We start from the raw sequence: 16,649 nt of genomic DNA, 5'->3' as shown, positions 1-16,649 counted from the left end.
CTTCTCCCGCTGTATCTACACAATGACTATACATTATCCAGAAAAGCATACAAATCGATCTGACAAGCTGATAGTGACACTACAGGCAATCCAAGAGCAAGCAAAAGTCGTAGCAGAACAAATGTTGACTTCAGCAGATCCTCTCAACTGCACCCTACTAACTCCTGCAAATTCAGTAAAACACTCAAAGATCTACAAAAAATAGTGCAGGTGGCTTAATAGTCCGTGACACTGGGAGCCTACACTTCAGACACTAAGGTCTGCACTCCTTCTACAGCACAGATACTGTATGATTAACTGTGAGACTAACCCCAATGCAGGGCCTCCTCACTACATGAATCTATAGCCATGCAACTAACAATACAGCTGAATCAAGGAACTGAAAACTTGCTATAATGGGCCGACTCAAGTATCACAGAGTCTAACACCTGGATACCACGGTCATCTTATTTGTGCTGGTACGTACAGGCAGAATGGACAGGCCTTAGACCGCACTTGACCATTATCTCAAGATTACATTCTAGCACTATTTCTCTGAGCAACTAAAGGAACAACTGAGAAACATCATAAGCCTAAAATCAAGCAAGAAATAAGAACTAAAACGGGGTCATGAAAAAAATTTTTTTTAAAGGAGCGAGAGAGAGAGAAGGGTTGCATTACCCTTGATAGTTTCAATTATTCCCAGGTCATTTACAGAACATTTGAGGCCAGGACAACCAACAAGAAGAAACACCATGGCTGAAGAAAAAGCTACACCATCACACAAGAGACCCAAGGCTGACCCGCTTAACCCAGAGTCCCCAATAATAGGGAAAACAGAGATCAATGAGATAATGTTATGTTTATGGATTTGGACAGCGCTTGGCTGCCCGAAGGCTTCCCAGCGCTAGGAGAAAGGGAGCATAGGAGATCAAGGGAAGAGCCAAGTCTTGATTTTTTTCCAAAATATACATTCGTCAGTCAGCATGCACATATCCCTAGGCCGGGAGTTCCAAAGGCTAGGAGCAAGATGCGAGCAGGATCTACCATCTCATCTGGCTCTCTTTATCCTAGTCTGTTTCATAAGTAGATCCGTAGAGGATCTCAAGTGTCTGTCTGGGATACGGTGTGTAACAAGCTTTTGATGAAGGCTGGTCCTTTATCATTCATAGCTCTGTGGGCGATACATAGTAACTTGAACTTGATCCTGGCCTGGTAAGAGAACCAGTGCAGTGTCTTCAAGGCTGCCTTGGCAGACTTTTGTCTGGGAATGCACAGCAGAATCCTGGCTGCTGCATCTGAACCACTTGTAGTCTGTGTATAACGTATTTGGATGCACTAAGATACAATGAGTTACGGTAATCTAGCTGCGCCATCACTAGGGCCTGGACCACGGTTCTGCGAGTGTGTTCAGGAATTATAGGGAGGATCTTCCGTAGCATTCGCAGTGCTCCAAAGCATGCTCTTGATAGTTTTCTAGCTTGGGTTTCCATGGACAGACTTTCGTCTAGCCATATTCTCATATTTTGTATCGCTCTCTTTGGGACAGGGGGTTCTCCCAGTTCTGGAGGCCAGCTGATCATATTTCTTGGAATTGCCTTTTTACACAGGAACATGAGCTCCGTTTTTCCTCCATTTAGATTTAGGCTGCCACTCTGCCATTCTGCTACTTGCATTATGCATGGTCCCAATTTGCAGTGCATGGATTGGGGGCCCTCCGTCACTGATAGTATCAGCTGGGTATCGTCCACGTAAGACACTATGGATAGTCCGAATTGTTGCACTATCTCTGCCAGTGGCTGCATATACAGATTAAATAGTGTTGAGCTTAGTGCAGAACCCTGTGATACACCACATGAAATTTAGAGGCTGTCAGACAGGTGCTCACCTGCTCTTAATTGGATGGTTCTACCTTCTAGAAATGAGATTATCCACCTTAGCGCAGAGCCTGTAATGCCAGCTTCCTTTAGCCTGCGGATCATGGTCTTATGATCCACCGTATCGAAAGCGGCGCAATGGTCCAGGAGCAGAATATTGAGAGTTTTAATTACCTGGGTATTATGTTGGACAGTGCCCTTTCGTGGAAGGAGCATCTTGTAAAAAGTAGATTGTCCTTTAAACAAAATTCGATGCCTATACTAAAAGTACACGGCGCAAGTCATTCCAAAGCAGTCACGCCGGCACTTGAAGTATTTAAGGCAAAGGCCCAATCAGCTGCACTTTATGGTGCTGAGGTCTGGGGCCATTGTTGCAAAAGCAATTTTGAACGGGAAGAGAATCACTTCATACGCAGGTTGTTAAAAATTCCAACTAGAACTCCTTTAGTTCCAGTGTTTCTGGATATTGACCTTAAACGGACAGATTATCATGCTATCTTAAGGCCTTTGTTGTACTGGGTAAGGCTTTGGATTACTCCGGAGCTGAGTAATTACAAAAGTGGCCTGTTAGAAGTCATTCAGATTGATGAGTACAAGAAAATTGCATGGTTAAAACATATTTCTCTTTGGTGCACTAGGTTGGGGCTATCCCATTATTGGGAAGAGCCTCAAAATATGACACCCCCATGCAAAAAACTTCTAAAGTCCGCTTTTTGGTCTTATGTGAATGGTGAGCTACTTCATAGTTCATCCATTGGTACACTAACTCAGAAATTCCTGAATGTAAAGGACAATGCCGAATTTGAACCTTTTATGGACGAGATAGGACCACCATTAGCGAAAACACTATATTTACAATTCAGATATGGGGTGCTCCAGACGAATGCAAATACTCGTGGGTGGGGGGGCAAAAATGATAGTGGCTTTTGTACTCTCTGCTCTCAAAATGCAAAAGAAGATGATGTCCATCTAATGTTCTTTTGCCCGGTCTATAAGTTACCCAGAGACCGTTGGATCAGACCTCTCTGTAAAAACATGGGGGTTAGATCCTATAAAGAAGCAGAACGTATCATTAAGTCTAACACCTCTTAACTGATAGTGTTTTGCATAAGTAGGTTTCTATTCAATGTGTATTTAACTAGAAAACGGCTTGGTTACAAGCTGTAATGTAACATTGGGAACCATAGCTTCCTCTACTCTACACAATTCATCATAGATAGGACTGGTTTTATATATTTTTAATGTGTTTTAAGGTTTTAAATCTGGCTTTTAGTATAAATAATATTTGTTTTATATAAATTATGAAATGAGATCGTGATTTTAATATGGTATTGTAAAATCTTGTTATGAATTAATTGTTGACTGCCCCCCTTTTTTATCTATTGTAATCTGAACCTGTGACTAATTGCTGCTACTAATTGCTGCTATAATACATTGTAGATAATTATTGCAAATGGTTTTTTTTCGTACTCCCTGCTTTTATGGCTGTATTAGCCGAAATAAATTTGATACAACTTAGCGCAGAGCCTGTAATGCCAGCTTCCTTTAGCCTACGGATCATGGTCTTATGATCCACCGTATTGAAAGCGGCGCAATGGTCCAGGAGCAGAATAGCTGCTGTACCTCCCTGGTCTAGGATTTCCTTTAGTTCCTCTGTGACCACCAACAGGGCTGATTCGGTACTGTGTTGGGATCGGAAACATATTTAAGTGGCATGCAGTATCCGATTCTCCTCTAGATATTGGAACAGGGTCGGATTGACATGCTTTTCGGTTATTTTTCCTAATAGTGGTAGAAGTGATATTGGTCGGTAGTTCCCAGGGTCTGATGGATCTAGCTGGGGCTTTTTCAGTACTGGTCGAATTATAGCATGTTTCCAGGTTTTGGGGATAGTCCTTTGTGTAAGTGAGAGTGATATGAGTGCTGCAGTTGTAGACCTGTTATTTTTACCTCCCTGCATCAAGATGTCTGGAGGAATCGGGTCTCGTGGGGAACCAGATTTAATCTTTGCAGGATAGAGGTCCTTGCTTCTTCACTAAGGCCTGTGAAGTGGTCTAGTCTTATTGGTACATCAAAATTTGCCTCGATCTCGGCGCAGATTAAAAAACTCCACTGGTTGCCGATTAGAAAGAGGATACAGATTAAGGCCCTCTGCCTGGTTCACAAAGTCCTACGAGGAACCGGCCCGAAGTTCCTGGAAAAGAAATTCCTATGGTATATACCAAAAAGAGTGCTACGGTCATCTGAAGCAAAACTAATATCAGTACCCAGAGTGTGTAAAGCCAGTTGGGGAGGTAGACATTTTGTAACATGTGCAGCGAAGGCCTGGAACGAACTGCCACTGCAGCTTAGGTCTAGGACTAACCTTCTTTCGTTTAGAAAGGCTTTAAATACTGGCTTTGCTCCTCCTAAATTTCTGTGTTCAATCCTTTCCTCTCAGACCTCAAAAGAACTTCACAGTGCCAGGACACCTTTGGGTAACAGTGCGCTCTACAATTAGCAATAACATAACCTAACCAGTATCAACAAGATTATGGGAGACACGAAAATATACAATCATAGGTTTGACGTTGGTGATCAACTTTTCAGTAGTGTCAATGCATGTCTTGTTTTTACATCGTTTTTGTACAAATGTAAGGTTGTGAAACTGCCGAGCCCTCACTATTATAACAAAAACATTGGCAAAGCAAAACAATATTTTGATCTCAAAAACACATCAATTACCACAGTAGTCATTAGCATTCAAAGAAACTTTTTTGTGGCCATATACTCCTGTTAAAGAGCAGAAAGAATACTGCGATTAGAGAGACCGATTTAATTAAAACAGAAAGGTCTTGGTTACTGCCAGACCTAATTTGGGGCCCAATTCTTTAAGAAAGTTGCAAAAGGCCACCCGCTTTATATGTCTAACCTTAGTGCAGATTTACAGCTTTCATGAATTGACAAGAATTTACATAAGTAGGCCAGGAAATTGTACTCCAAGAAAATATTATAAACTGCATTTTAGCACCAACAGATATGCATGTGTAGAATTACTCATGCGAAAAATTGCTGAGTGTTTCCAAGTTCACTTTCCCTCCAACCTCTTTTTCCCCATTGCGGGGAAGACATTTAACTTCCGTCTTTGTCAGGATTAAATTTCAAACCTTTCAAAGTATGAGAAAAGTTTAGAGAAGAACTGGTGAAAACTTCTAAACCATATACATTTGTAGGTTGGTGCAGACTCAAAAGGGCATTCCAACCCTTGAACTATTGCTTACCTGTACCTCCAGGCACAATATGTAGATCTGAGGAAAGGTGGCATGAGAAGGGAATTACAAGTATTAAAATCCTGCTATATGGTACGAGCCCTGGCACATAGCTCTTACATAACGAGATTGCTGCCATAATTTGTCACCACATTGAATAACAATAAAGAGAAAGGGTTTTTTACTGGACAAATAGGTATATGAAGCATTCTGTCCCATGAAAAAATTGAATTCACCACCCCTGAAAGATTTATCAAGAATTTGTGCCCAAAGAAAAGTCACGCAGAGTGACACAAACTTGCACAAAGACTTTATGAACTATTTACTTTCCTGTGAAAAGAATTTACACTGAATACTAGCCCTAAAGTAATGGGGGCAAGTCCACGCTACAACCCAAGGTTTTTTACTCAAAGTCCTAGCTACTAGAAACTTCAGCAAGGGTTTTGAAACAAAGAGTAACACATTCTTGAGGCAGGTGTTAAATTGGAGAAATGTTTTCATTTCTTCTAACTTTCTACACTTTGCATGTGTGCTGCTACATACAACACTTGCTGTGTGAAAAGTTTGAAAGTTTGTCTAGCCTTAGTATTTTGTACTTGAAGACTACCATTCAAGTACAAAACCTATGCTATATATCATGCATGCACCTTTGCACCATGGAGCAAAGAAATGTGTGGGAGGGGCTAGGCAGCTTGTTTGTGCAACAGCGCTGGGGAAGAGAGCAGTAGGGTCATATCTTAGGATATATAAATCCGCAATGCTCTCTTCCCTTAGTAAAACCAGCTTAACAACTTTCGTTGATGCGCTACATGGTGCTATTTTTATTAGGTCGAGCATTCGAGACAACCTATATGTGTATGTACTTTTGGGGTGCTGGAGATCAGCCCTAGGACGTGTCTGCTTCCGCTTAGGGACTTTTTTTCTGTTCAACTTCCTCTTTTTAACTGTCTTGATAGAAAACGACCAGTAGAGGTCACTAAAATACCAGAATTGCTTTCTGCTGAGGGACTTCCTTTTTTTTTTTTTTTGGGCAACTGCCTCTATTTAACTTTCTTGAAAGAAAACGGCCAGCAGAAGTCAATAAAATACCAGAATTACTTTAGCACTCTCTAGATTCCAGTCCTTAGAAATAGTCTTTCACTAGCACTCGAAGACAATAAACAAAATGTAAATCTTGTATTTTCAGTGATATGACCACCGAAGGCCCTGATTTTTTATTAAAAACAGATCTTTGGACTATACCATTTCCCGCTGAAAGGCAATATTTCTCTCCATGTGTTCCCATACCTGGCGTGTCACGCAGTTTGGTGCTTACTTTCCCTCCATGTTAAAGAATAGTAGATGTTTCAGCACCCAGGCTAATGTGCTGCATAGCTAACCATACATGTAAGGTCACAAAGGCGAGACCGATTGCATTGGAAATGCTTGTTTTTAATAACTATGCCCCTAAGTGGCACAGAGTATGAGTGAGAATAAGTGAGAGAAAGAGTGGCTGCAAAAGGTTAGAGTATTTGGATGACAATGAATGAGTGTGAAGTGGTGTGAGCAGAATGAATGAGAGGGAGTGGCAATGAGTGACTTAACTGAGAGTGAAAATGAAAGAGTGAATGCAAGGGAGTGTGAATGAATGAATGAGAATGTGAGTGTGAATGAGTGAATATAAGTGAGCATGAGTGAGACTGGCGGCAGTTATCACAAGACAGTCATCTGTGAAAAAAATGCTAGCAAACGAAAGCACATTAGATGTTATAGTTGGTATATGGTGGGAATATCCATGACAAAATGCTGTCACTGGTATACTGGATATAAATCTTAGTAAAGGGACACGTGTGGAAAACTGCTGGAGCAAGCGTTCTGGAGGTACTTATTGGCATGGGGTAACAGTGGTAAAAATCTGGTTCTGGCACAAGTAAGGTAATTTGTGGCAAAATGTGTCCGTTCTTCATATATAGGAGGGGTAATAGTGACAATATGGTGGCAAGAACATACTAGGGAGTTTTGCCATAAGGGTCACCTATAGTTTATGAATGACACTAATGGCAAAATAAAATCTGCCAGTACCATACTGTAAGTAATTTATTAACTTAAGGTACACCCATGGCATATGGGGAGCACCCATGACAATTTACTGGACCTGGCACAAAGGAGGCCATTTTTGACAAATAGGGACACCGCTAGCATATTGTGGAAAAAATAGGGTTAACTCTTGGGGAGTGTAAGGTTAAAATGCCCTGTCACACGGTGAAAGACTTGAATATTTAATGATTTCTTTTTTCAGAGCATGTGGAATTTTAGCACATTTATGTGAAAACTGGGCTTCAAAACGCACTTCCAAATGTTATTGTGCAAGACCACCCTCCTGGCCCCAGTCCCCACACATACCTTTACCTAGAAAATTTCAAGCTCAATCGCTTTGACATTATGTTAGGTTTTGTAGAGTGAATAAAAAATGCACTCTTCTGATTAAATAAACGAATCAACTAAAACATTTTTCTTACGTTTTCGCCACGTTTCAATATTGTGATACATGAACAATTAAGTATCTGAATACAACCTTCACCTCTGTGCTTCAAAACGAGTGATGGAGCCTAGCACATCATCTTAAATCAACATATATTAACAGTAAGGAATAATGTAAGTCAATAATATAGTTCCGAATATATGGTCTACATCTATTAAAACATAATTACTATTATTTTATTTAAGTCTCTTATTTTCCCCGACTGATTTATTCAATATATTTCTCATTGCAGTATACAGTAGGCGAACTAATATATTGTAACACTTTGTGGCATAAAAAAAGTATGTACCCAGTGTTGCTGTGTGTTTTGTAGCAGCGTAGTCTCAGCACCCTAATAAATGTAGTATCTAAAAAAGACATTAGTCCATTTTCTTCTATTAGTGGTACATTTAATATGAAACTTCATAAGTTTATTATGAAACTTCAACTATGTGATGTCATAAGGGTTACGGTCAAGTGACATTACTTCATAGGACAGTACTTCCCAAACTTTTAAGACACACAACCCACTTTATAGAACGACAACATTTCGCAACCCACCTAGCTTTAATGGACATGAGGCAAGCGATTATTCGTGTAACTAAAGAATCGTGTGCTAGTACACGGTCATTTACAGACATCACATTTTCCCTTGAAATGGACACAAAATCATCACAGACATACTTTTTTACTGATAAAACTGTATCGGACAGAAATGATAATGTGTGGAAATCGCGTTTCAGTGAATGTTTATATTTGTGCACTACCAAGTAAAGTGTCTTGATTTGTTTTGAGCCAATTAAAATCTTTGTTTCTATCGCATTACAGATTTACAAAAAAGTGCTTTTTTTGCTATTCCAACTGCTGAACGTGTATAGTTAATTTAGACATATTTACATTTTGATGTGGATTAAAACATGACATCCTGCAGCCTTTCCCTTTAATACTCCCTGTACCCAGAAAGATTGTTACAAATTCACTGAACTTTTTTTTCACTGACTGTAAAGTGAGAGGTGTGTGTAAACAACTCGTGTGTAAACACCTCTTGTTTAAAAAACATAAGCAGCAATTTGTCAGAAGATATAGCCTGACATCTGACCTCTGTCTTTAAAGCGCAGCACATGAGGAGATAAATATAGATTTTAAAGGCACTTTTATTCATTGCGTGGACTTTCGTGAGCTACCAAAAATCGGCTTAAGACTAGGGTGACCAACCGTCCGTAAATTTCATGAACAGTCCGCAATTTCGTCCGTCTGTCCGTTGTCCGTGAAGGATTCTTTAACGGACGCCATTTGTCCGTAATTTTAACTGGTCGCACAACCGGCACAGCTGGCCCCCACCTCCCTTCTTGACTCCAATGCTGTTGAGGTCGGGTGTAACAGACTCAGATGCTCAACGAAAGCTCAGATACCCAGCAGCATTGGAGAGGCACCGCGGGATGGCAACCCTCACACCTTCAGCCCTTGATGAGCTGTTAAGAGGTGCTTGAAGGTGACTGAGAGGGAGGGGCTGCAGCTTCAGGAGCGAGCAGGGGCATCTATTTAGATACAAACAGCACCGAAAGCGACATTCCCTTTCTGCCCAGGGCCCCAAACATCGTAGAACCGGCCCTGATTACACTGAGGCAGCACGTGGTTCTTTTCAGAGCTCAATTACTGTCACTAAATTGTAAACAAACCTCGATTCTTCAAACATGCAGTCTATATTGTAATAAAATTAAGAAATGGCACAATCGCACCCACACTGATTAACAAAGTATGGAGGACAATCAGTTAAATCAGTTCTCTTGGAGTATCTCCTTTCAGTACTGTACATCAGTGAGGAGAGGGGGGCAAAACTTACATTTTGGAAACAGAGTCTGTCTTCTCATTGTCTTGACCAGGAGGGGGTGAGGAGCCCTCCCCCACCCTGGAAGAGACCAAGATGATACTAGAATACTGCATACGCCGCCTGTGCCCACCCTGGTGGGTCCTGTTACCCCCATGTGGTGGCTCCTGCCTCGCCCCCCCCCGCTTGTGATGGCTCCTGTCTCCCCCTGTGGTGGCTCCTGCCCCGCCCCCAGTGGCTCCTGTCCCGCCCCCCCCCCCCCCCCGCCGCCTGTGATGGTTCCTGTCCCCCCCTGTGGTGAATCCTGTCTCTGCCCTGGGAGGCTTCTGCCCCAGTCCTGGAATGGCTCCTGCAGCAAGGGTGAAGTTCTTGATGGGCCTCTTCTCAAAAAGGCTCAGCTCAAAATGAATATGAAAAGGTGGGCAAGTAAGTGAAGGGATGGCTGGATGAATTAGTGAAAGGGTGAATGGATGAATGAAAGATTGAATAGATGGATAATGGGAGAGGATGGAAGGATTGATGAGTGAGTGGAAGGATGGAAGAGAGAAAAGGGAAATAGCTGGATGTATGGGTGGAAGGGTAGCTGGATGGGTAAAAGGGTGGATGGATGAGTGAAAGGAGGGATGAGTGAAAAGGTGGATGATGAGTGAGTGGGTGGGTGGCTGGATGAGTGAAATGATGGATAGATTGATGAATTGATAAGTGCACGGGTGAATGGATGGACGGATGAGTGAAAGGGTGGATGTAAGGATGGATGAGAGTGAAAGGGAAGGTAGATGGACAAAATGATGAATAGATGAGTGAAAGAGTGAAAGAGTGAAAGGATAAATGGATGAGTGATAGGGTCAATGGATGGATTCATGAGCGGATGAGTAGATGGATGGATGGGTGGGTGGATGGATGGATGGAAGGAAGGATTGCTAAGTGAGTCGATGGAGAGAGAAAGGGAGGATGATGGATGACTGAAAGGGTGGATGGGTGGAAGGATGAGTGACTGGTTGGATAAGTAAGTGAAAGGATGGCTGGATGGGTGAAAGGGTAAATGGCTGGATGGATGAGTGAATGAGTAGAAGAGTGGATGGATAAGTGTACAGATGGATAGGGTGAAAGGGCGGATGGAAGGATGATGGATGAGTGAAAGGATGGATGAAGGGATGGATGAGTGAAATGATAGATGGAAGGATACATGATGGATGGGTTTGGAAATGGCTGAATATGTCTAGATATGGCTGGGCTTACTTATATACAATTGCGCGACCTCTGATGTGTCTGTAAAACTTATCTAATTGTCCTGAAGTTTTGTCCTGAATTTTGACCTCCTGTACTGAATTTTGACCCTTTGTCCTGAATTTTTACACTCACCGTCCTGAATTTGCACCAATGCCAGGTGGTCACCCTACTTAGGACCCACAGTGTGGGAAACACTGTCCTAGGAAGATTGAGGGTTAAAGGTCATTAAGTCCTGTCCTGTGATGTCTTTAAGGTCAAGGATGTGTGATGTCACTTTTGCTACCCCTGGTATTTTGGTGAATCAGTGTCCATGAGGACAGCCCGAGTAGGCTGCTAGCTTTGACTGCAAATCTTGCCCATGACTCCGTTAGCCAGTTAGGGAATTCCCGAGGCTTCATTCTTGTACGTTACTCGCTTTTCTTTTCTTCTGTTTTTCAAAGGTGGGCTCAGCTCAAGGTACCTAAAAGCCCATGCAACTGCAGGTTGCTGGCTGGTCTCATGTCTGTGGCAAGGGTGGGACTTGAAGTCAACTTAACGTTACTGTTGTGGGATGTTTATGGGAAGGAGGAGGGCATGAGGTACGTGGATGACGTCTTTTGATTTTATTGAAAGGATTGGGATTACGATCTTTAAATGGCCAAAATATTTTTCTAGTTAGCTGTAAAGATTTATCACAATGGGCACTTAGAGGTGTTCCCTATGTTTTGGTTTGAAGATTGCATTACGAAAGAATAACAAGAAGCCAGCTGTTAAAACACTTACACGTGTATTCACGAACCAATACGGAATAGATTATTTCATTTTATACAACGGTCACACAAACGTTAGAGTAATAAAGAAAAGGGCGTACTTTTTGGTGCTTGGTTTGTCAAGCTTCACTTCTGCCTTCTTGTTTAGATCTCCCAACGAGTTGGATACATAGAGATCCTTAGGTGTTGGAAGTACAGCAGGCATGTCGACCTCCAAGAGACAGCTCTTCAAGCAAACGCTCGATCGTCACATCAGCCGGTGGCGTAAACGTCTGACTGTCAGCAAAATAGTCCCCATCAACACGAAATAATATACAGACTAAGAAAATAATTGCTAAACAAGTGGGCACTTGATAAACACGTCGCGAGTTTCCCGGACACAGGGCTTGCTTCCTGTCTGTTAAGGAGACCTATAAAAATCCGATTGCCTCTGTTTTACTTCCGACTCTAAAACCACAGCAGGAAAAACAGAAGGCAGGGAGACCTGATCGTAACGCTAGCCTATAGTGATCAGCCTGGGAGAGGTAGAAGGCGGTGCCGTATCAGCAGTTGAGGCCTGCGATTGGTTAGAAAGAGAAAGGACAGCCTCGAGAACAGCCTCCTCAGTCACGCCGGAAGTGTTCAACTCAAGCCTCCCAGAAGAGACAACCCCTAGAGCCCCGGAAATGATAGTGACCAGTTCCTATAACACCGAAGCTTAAGGCTTGAGTTCGAGGTGCGCGCGTTGTAGAAGATTCTGTACCAGCGTTTTGCTGTGTGTGATAGAAGGGTAACGAGGTGTATTTATGTATTTTATTTTTGCCACAATGACCCAGAGCGCTTCAAAATAAAGCCAGAGCATAGCAATAACAAATATAAAAATATACATGCACGTTATGGGTGAATTGAATTCGGGTTTATTTAATGCATTTTTATTTAGCGCGGACTTTAACCAAAGGTGTCAGAGCGCTTCACAATAACATTAACTGAGAATTTTAAATTTTTACATGCAGTGGTCGAAGTGCGGTAAAATAAGTAGGGTAACTGGGAGCGAAGACTGGGGAGGGGGGAGGGGGAATAAATAGATCATTGGATTAATAGGCGTAGTCAGAGGTGTGTCTAGAAATAGCAAAACATACCATTTTGTAGTACATTTGGCATTTCACTGACCAGTTACAGCTTATAACGTTATTTAATTCAAACAATCGATAAACATGTTTATTTGAGGTTTAATATATGTTGTTTATATTTAATTCATTTACAATGTGGGACATGTTTCCAATCACAGAATATTCAAAATACACTTCTAAGTGGAATCATAAGCCATTTGTCTCCGAGCCATGCAGTTTCTTTCATCTGCACGGCTCCCTTTTCTAACCATTTCTGAACATAATATTCAGGTTTAAATTCTATGACCGGAGGCCCCATGATTTTTATGAACATTATGGAAGACAGGCGATTGATCGATATTCTGTTCTACAGTGGTGTGAGCACATCATTCATTAAACTAAAGCCCCATTCACATTAAGCAGTGAAGGTACAAAAGGTGTTTATAATGTGCTCTAATGGTTTCAGGCTTTCAGGGATGCAATTTTTATTTTGTTCATACTCTCTGAAACCACGGATGTACTCTCAAGTATCAAATACATGCAACCTGCTACAAAGGTTTTGTAATTTTCCCTCACCATATAAGATGTCTACTGTATCTGGCCAATAAATTGGTTTTAGGAGTTTCATTCTATGTATTAACTCTTTGTATTCTATTTCGTCATTGTTTGTGGTTGTGCATCTAGAAACATTTGATGCATTAGACATTGTCTGCCTTTTTCGCAGGTTATTTGCTAAGCTCCTAAAGAACTGTGCCCTATTGATGCTAACACAGCCTTTGTTCTGTTGCAGTCCTACATCCTGCATCCGTTCAGCAGCATTTAATGCAGTTGTAGCAAAGCGCCCAGGTGAATCAGCCATTGATTCAAACACTAAAATCTGCATCTGTATTGAACGATCGGCCTCATGATGGTCATATCACGCCGCTGAAGCCTTCTGCATAGGTCACCCAATTCTGTGAGAGCATCATATAATATGCCCACATTTTCAACAAACACCAGAGAGGTTAATAAACGGTTTAAACCAGCATATTTCCTCTGCTCAATGTCACTCCTCGTTGAGTCTTTGGAAGATTCCATGAAATGTTTATTAAGTGCTTTGTAGTTATTCCAAACAACTTTCACAGATCTTCCACTTGAGGACACCCAACGTACATCTAGCACCTTTCCAATTGCCAGAAGTCTTACTTCTACCTCCAGAGCACATTCCCCAAGCTCTCTCAGATTTTTCAGAGAGGCATGGTAGGTGGTATATAGTCTATCAAAAAAAACTTTGAGCTGATTAATGCCTGTGACTTCTTTACAAACATCACCCACGGCAAGCTCCAGCTTGTGGTTAGCACAGTGCCAAACACTAAACTGTGGATATTTCAGTATCAGAAGAGTTGCCACACTGGATTTCCTACCTATCATATTGGAAGCACCATCTGTTACAAGCTGAACCAAATGCCTTTTTAAATACTCATCAGTCAAATCGTGTCTCTGTAAGCATGCAAGTAAGGTATCTACGATTATATCTGCTGCTGTGCTTGGCAACTCAACAAGGTCTAAGAAAAAGGTCAGTGGCTCATCGTGTTTATCAATACATGCTCTTACACAGATAATTAGTGTGGTCAATTTACTAACTGTGGTAGATTCATCTATCATGATGCTTATTTTATGATTCATTCTGCAAGATACAATCAATCAGCCTTGACCTCATTGAAGCAGCAATATGGTCTATTATGTCAGCGCACCTGTGATCTGAATGCAAGACTCTGCCCAAGTCTGCACTGTTAATCTTTTGAACATCAATATCCAACGGCATATCAGACGAGCATTGGCATAGCCAATAGGTCTCGCTTTTGGGGCCTTATACGTATTTCGTTTTGCAACACATTATCCTTGGTGCAACAACATCAGCTGTTGCATGGCTAAACCTTGTACCTTATAAGTGTTTATCCATGCAACAGTTGATGTTGTTGCACCAACGATATTGTTCTGCATAACTAAATCCTTATAAGGTCCCAAAAGCGAGACCTATTGGCAATGCCAATGCTTGTTTTTTTTTTTTTGCAAGAGCCTATGTACAGACAGGGGAATCGAAGAGTGCTGCAATGAAACAACTCCTTGGCTTCTGAAGGAGGGGGGGGCGGAGAGAAAACAAGAGTAGCCTGCTACATTTTGGATATAACAATTTAAGCGCAGTATCGGTGAAACGTGTGCAGCAGAGATTTGAAAGTGAAAGTGCAGCATCCACATGAAAGGCTCTGCAGCAGGGAGAGAGAGGTGGGACGAACAGTTGGACTGTCCTGTGGCAAGAGGGAATCTGTTCACTGCACCAGGCTGCCCCCTCATTCCCCACAACAGTTTCTAGGAAAGCAGCATGGAGGAGGGGCGGGGGAGTTCACGTTAAACACCTCCACAACGCTTCTCATCAAAGCCTGCTTCGAAGTACTAATTAACACCACCTCATTCAGAGCCAGGGCTCCTAATGCCACTGGACTCTGAAAAAGTACACAATTATTATTTTGCACCAAGGGTTAGGAAGACAGCTTTTGCCCTTGGTGCGAGTGTCTGAGAACAGGAAACGCGTGTTCCGAGGCTGGGGGTGGGGGGCTGAAGCAAGGAGAGGCACCGGTCCCAAGGGGCTATTAGGAGTCTGCTGATAATCAGAGTCGACAAAGCACCAGCGGGACCTGTTGAGGCGGGTGTCCCTCGAGGTTAGCAATTACAAAGTGCATGGTGTACATTTGTGGCACGTTGAGCGGGGAGACCTCCAGGAGTTAGGTCGGAGGTTAAACAGAGAAGCGAATGCCGCTAGGAGTGTGTTGTGGGGCTTTATTTTACGCTAATAATAATTTTTGTACAAGAAGTCACGGCTGCTGGATTACAGATGAATGACCTGCAAAACTAAACGCCATCACTTGTTTACAGAAGGACTACATATGGTTGTCATTTTACATTAACAACACAGGCGCAGAGCGGCCGCAGTGCCCTCCAGCTGCGCTTTAATTCAAGTCTAAAAAGGAACTGTGCGTCCGTGTTGTTGATCTAAAAGTAGGGTGACCAGATTCTCAAAAAACTAAAAGCAGACATGGAGGAGAGAGAATTTATAAAGCGCTCCAATACCTTCTGATTAACTTTGCTCTATATAATCTCCAATGGCAATTAAATAAAAGCTTACCTATATACAACAAAAACAAGCTTAAAGCAAGCAAGACACGCGGCCGTGCTCTGTGATGGGGGTGGGGGGGGAGCATTGAAGCGCGCCCGTGGGACTGCAAGCAAGGGGAAAGCCAGATGGCGCCCCATCCAGCGATGCGAGGAATGTGCGTTACTGTGAGCGTAACCGCACGCTCTAGGCCACACAAAAAGCTGTGGTCGGATTTTTAAAGCCCACTCAAGGCTCAGGCGAGACCAAAAAAAGGGTGCTCATGTTTGCCTATTTTATATGCAGTTCTGAATACACGGCATGTCTCTTCCTGTACTTTCATTTGCATTTTCAAATTGTACTGTGGAATACTTTCACGGGCTTTCTGTTCTAAAATAGCTAGTGCCTTAACATGACAGGAGCTATGCCGAAATATTTTTTTCCGCAGAGAAATTTGTTGCTACTCTTTAGAAGAGCCATATGGGATGACCAAGCAATCTACCCATTCCATGGAAAAATGCACACCTTGACTAGTTTCTGTTTTAAGATTTACCTTCCTGCACACTTTACATCCAAGCTTGCCTTTGGAAAATAAGAGCTATGGATACTCTGTACGTTTCATTTCAAGTTGTTCCCCAGTCCAGCAGGCTGGGTGATCAATTTGATCCACACTCTCCACCACATTTCCTTGGAGGAGTATGTGACTGTCGTTAGTGCCACAGCCACTTAACAATACTTCGTCTTCAGAATCAACTCTTCTCGCTTGTTCACCTTTAACTTACGAAAGAGTCCATGTCATTTTTTAATCCCACGGTAAACACTATATTGAATATTAGCCGTTTGAGAATGAAAACTAAGGTGTAAATGAAAATGTGTCAGCCCACACTTAAGGCATTCACTTGAAAAATATTTTACATGCATTTATGCAATGGAATAATGGGGGAATTAAATGCTACATTATTTGTATCAATGAGCAGGTCCCAATAAATGTGAGGGAATACATTGGATAGTCTCAGAACC

At 42.1% G+C, this 16,649-nt stretch overlaps 1 protein-coding gene across 1 annotated transcript in view; it reads right to left on the bottom strand.

Moving 5' to 3' along the window:
• The window catches only part of USP8 (ubiquitin specific peptidase 8), a 627,337-nt gene extending 615,420 nt beyond the window's left edge, over positions 1–11,917 (bottom strand). Inside the window, exon 1 of the mRNA XM_078684757.1 lies at positions 11,513–11,917. Within this exon, the coding sequence (XP_078540883.1) occupies positions 11,513–11,616 (104 nt within the window). The 5' untranslated portion in view covers positions 11,617–11,917. The remainder of the gene's footprint in view (positions 1–11,512) is intronic.
• Between the last annotated feature and the right edge of the window lie 4,732 nt (positions 11,918–16,649).

The sequence above is a fragment of the Lissotriton helveticus genome, chromosome 3_2 (assembly GCF_964261635.1).
Source record: "Lissotriton helveticus chromosome 3_2, aLisHel1.1, whole genome shotgun sequence".
In the NCBI taxonomy this organism is placed as follows: domain Eukaryota; kingdom Metazoa; phylum Chordata; class Amphibia; order Caudata; family Salamandridae; genus Lissotriton; species Lissotriton helveticus.
This window is presented reverse-complemented; position numbering and strand designations above follow the sequence as displayed.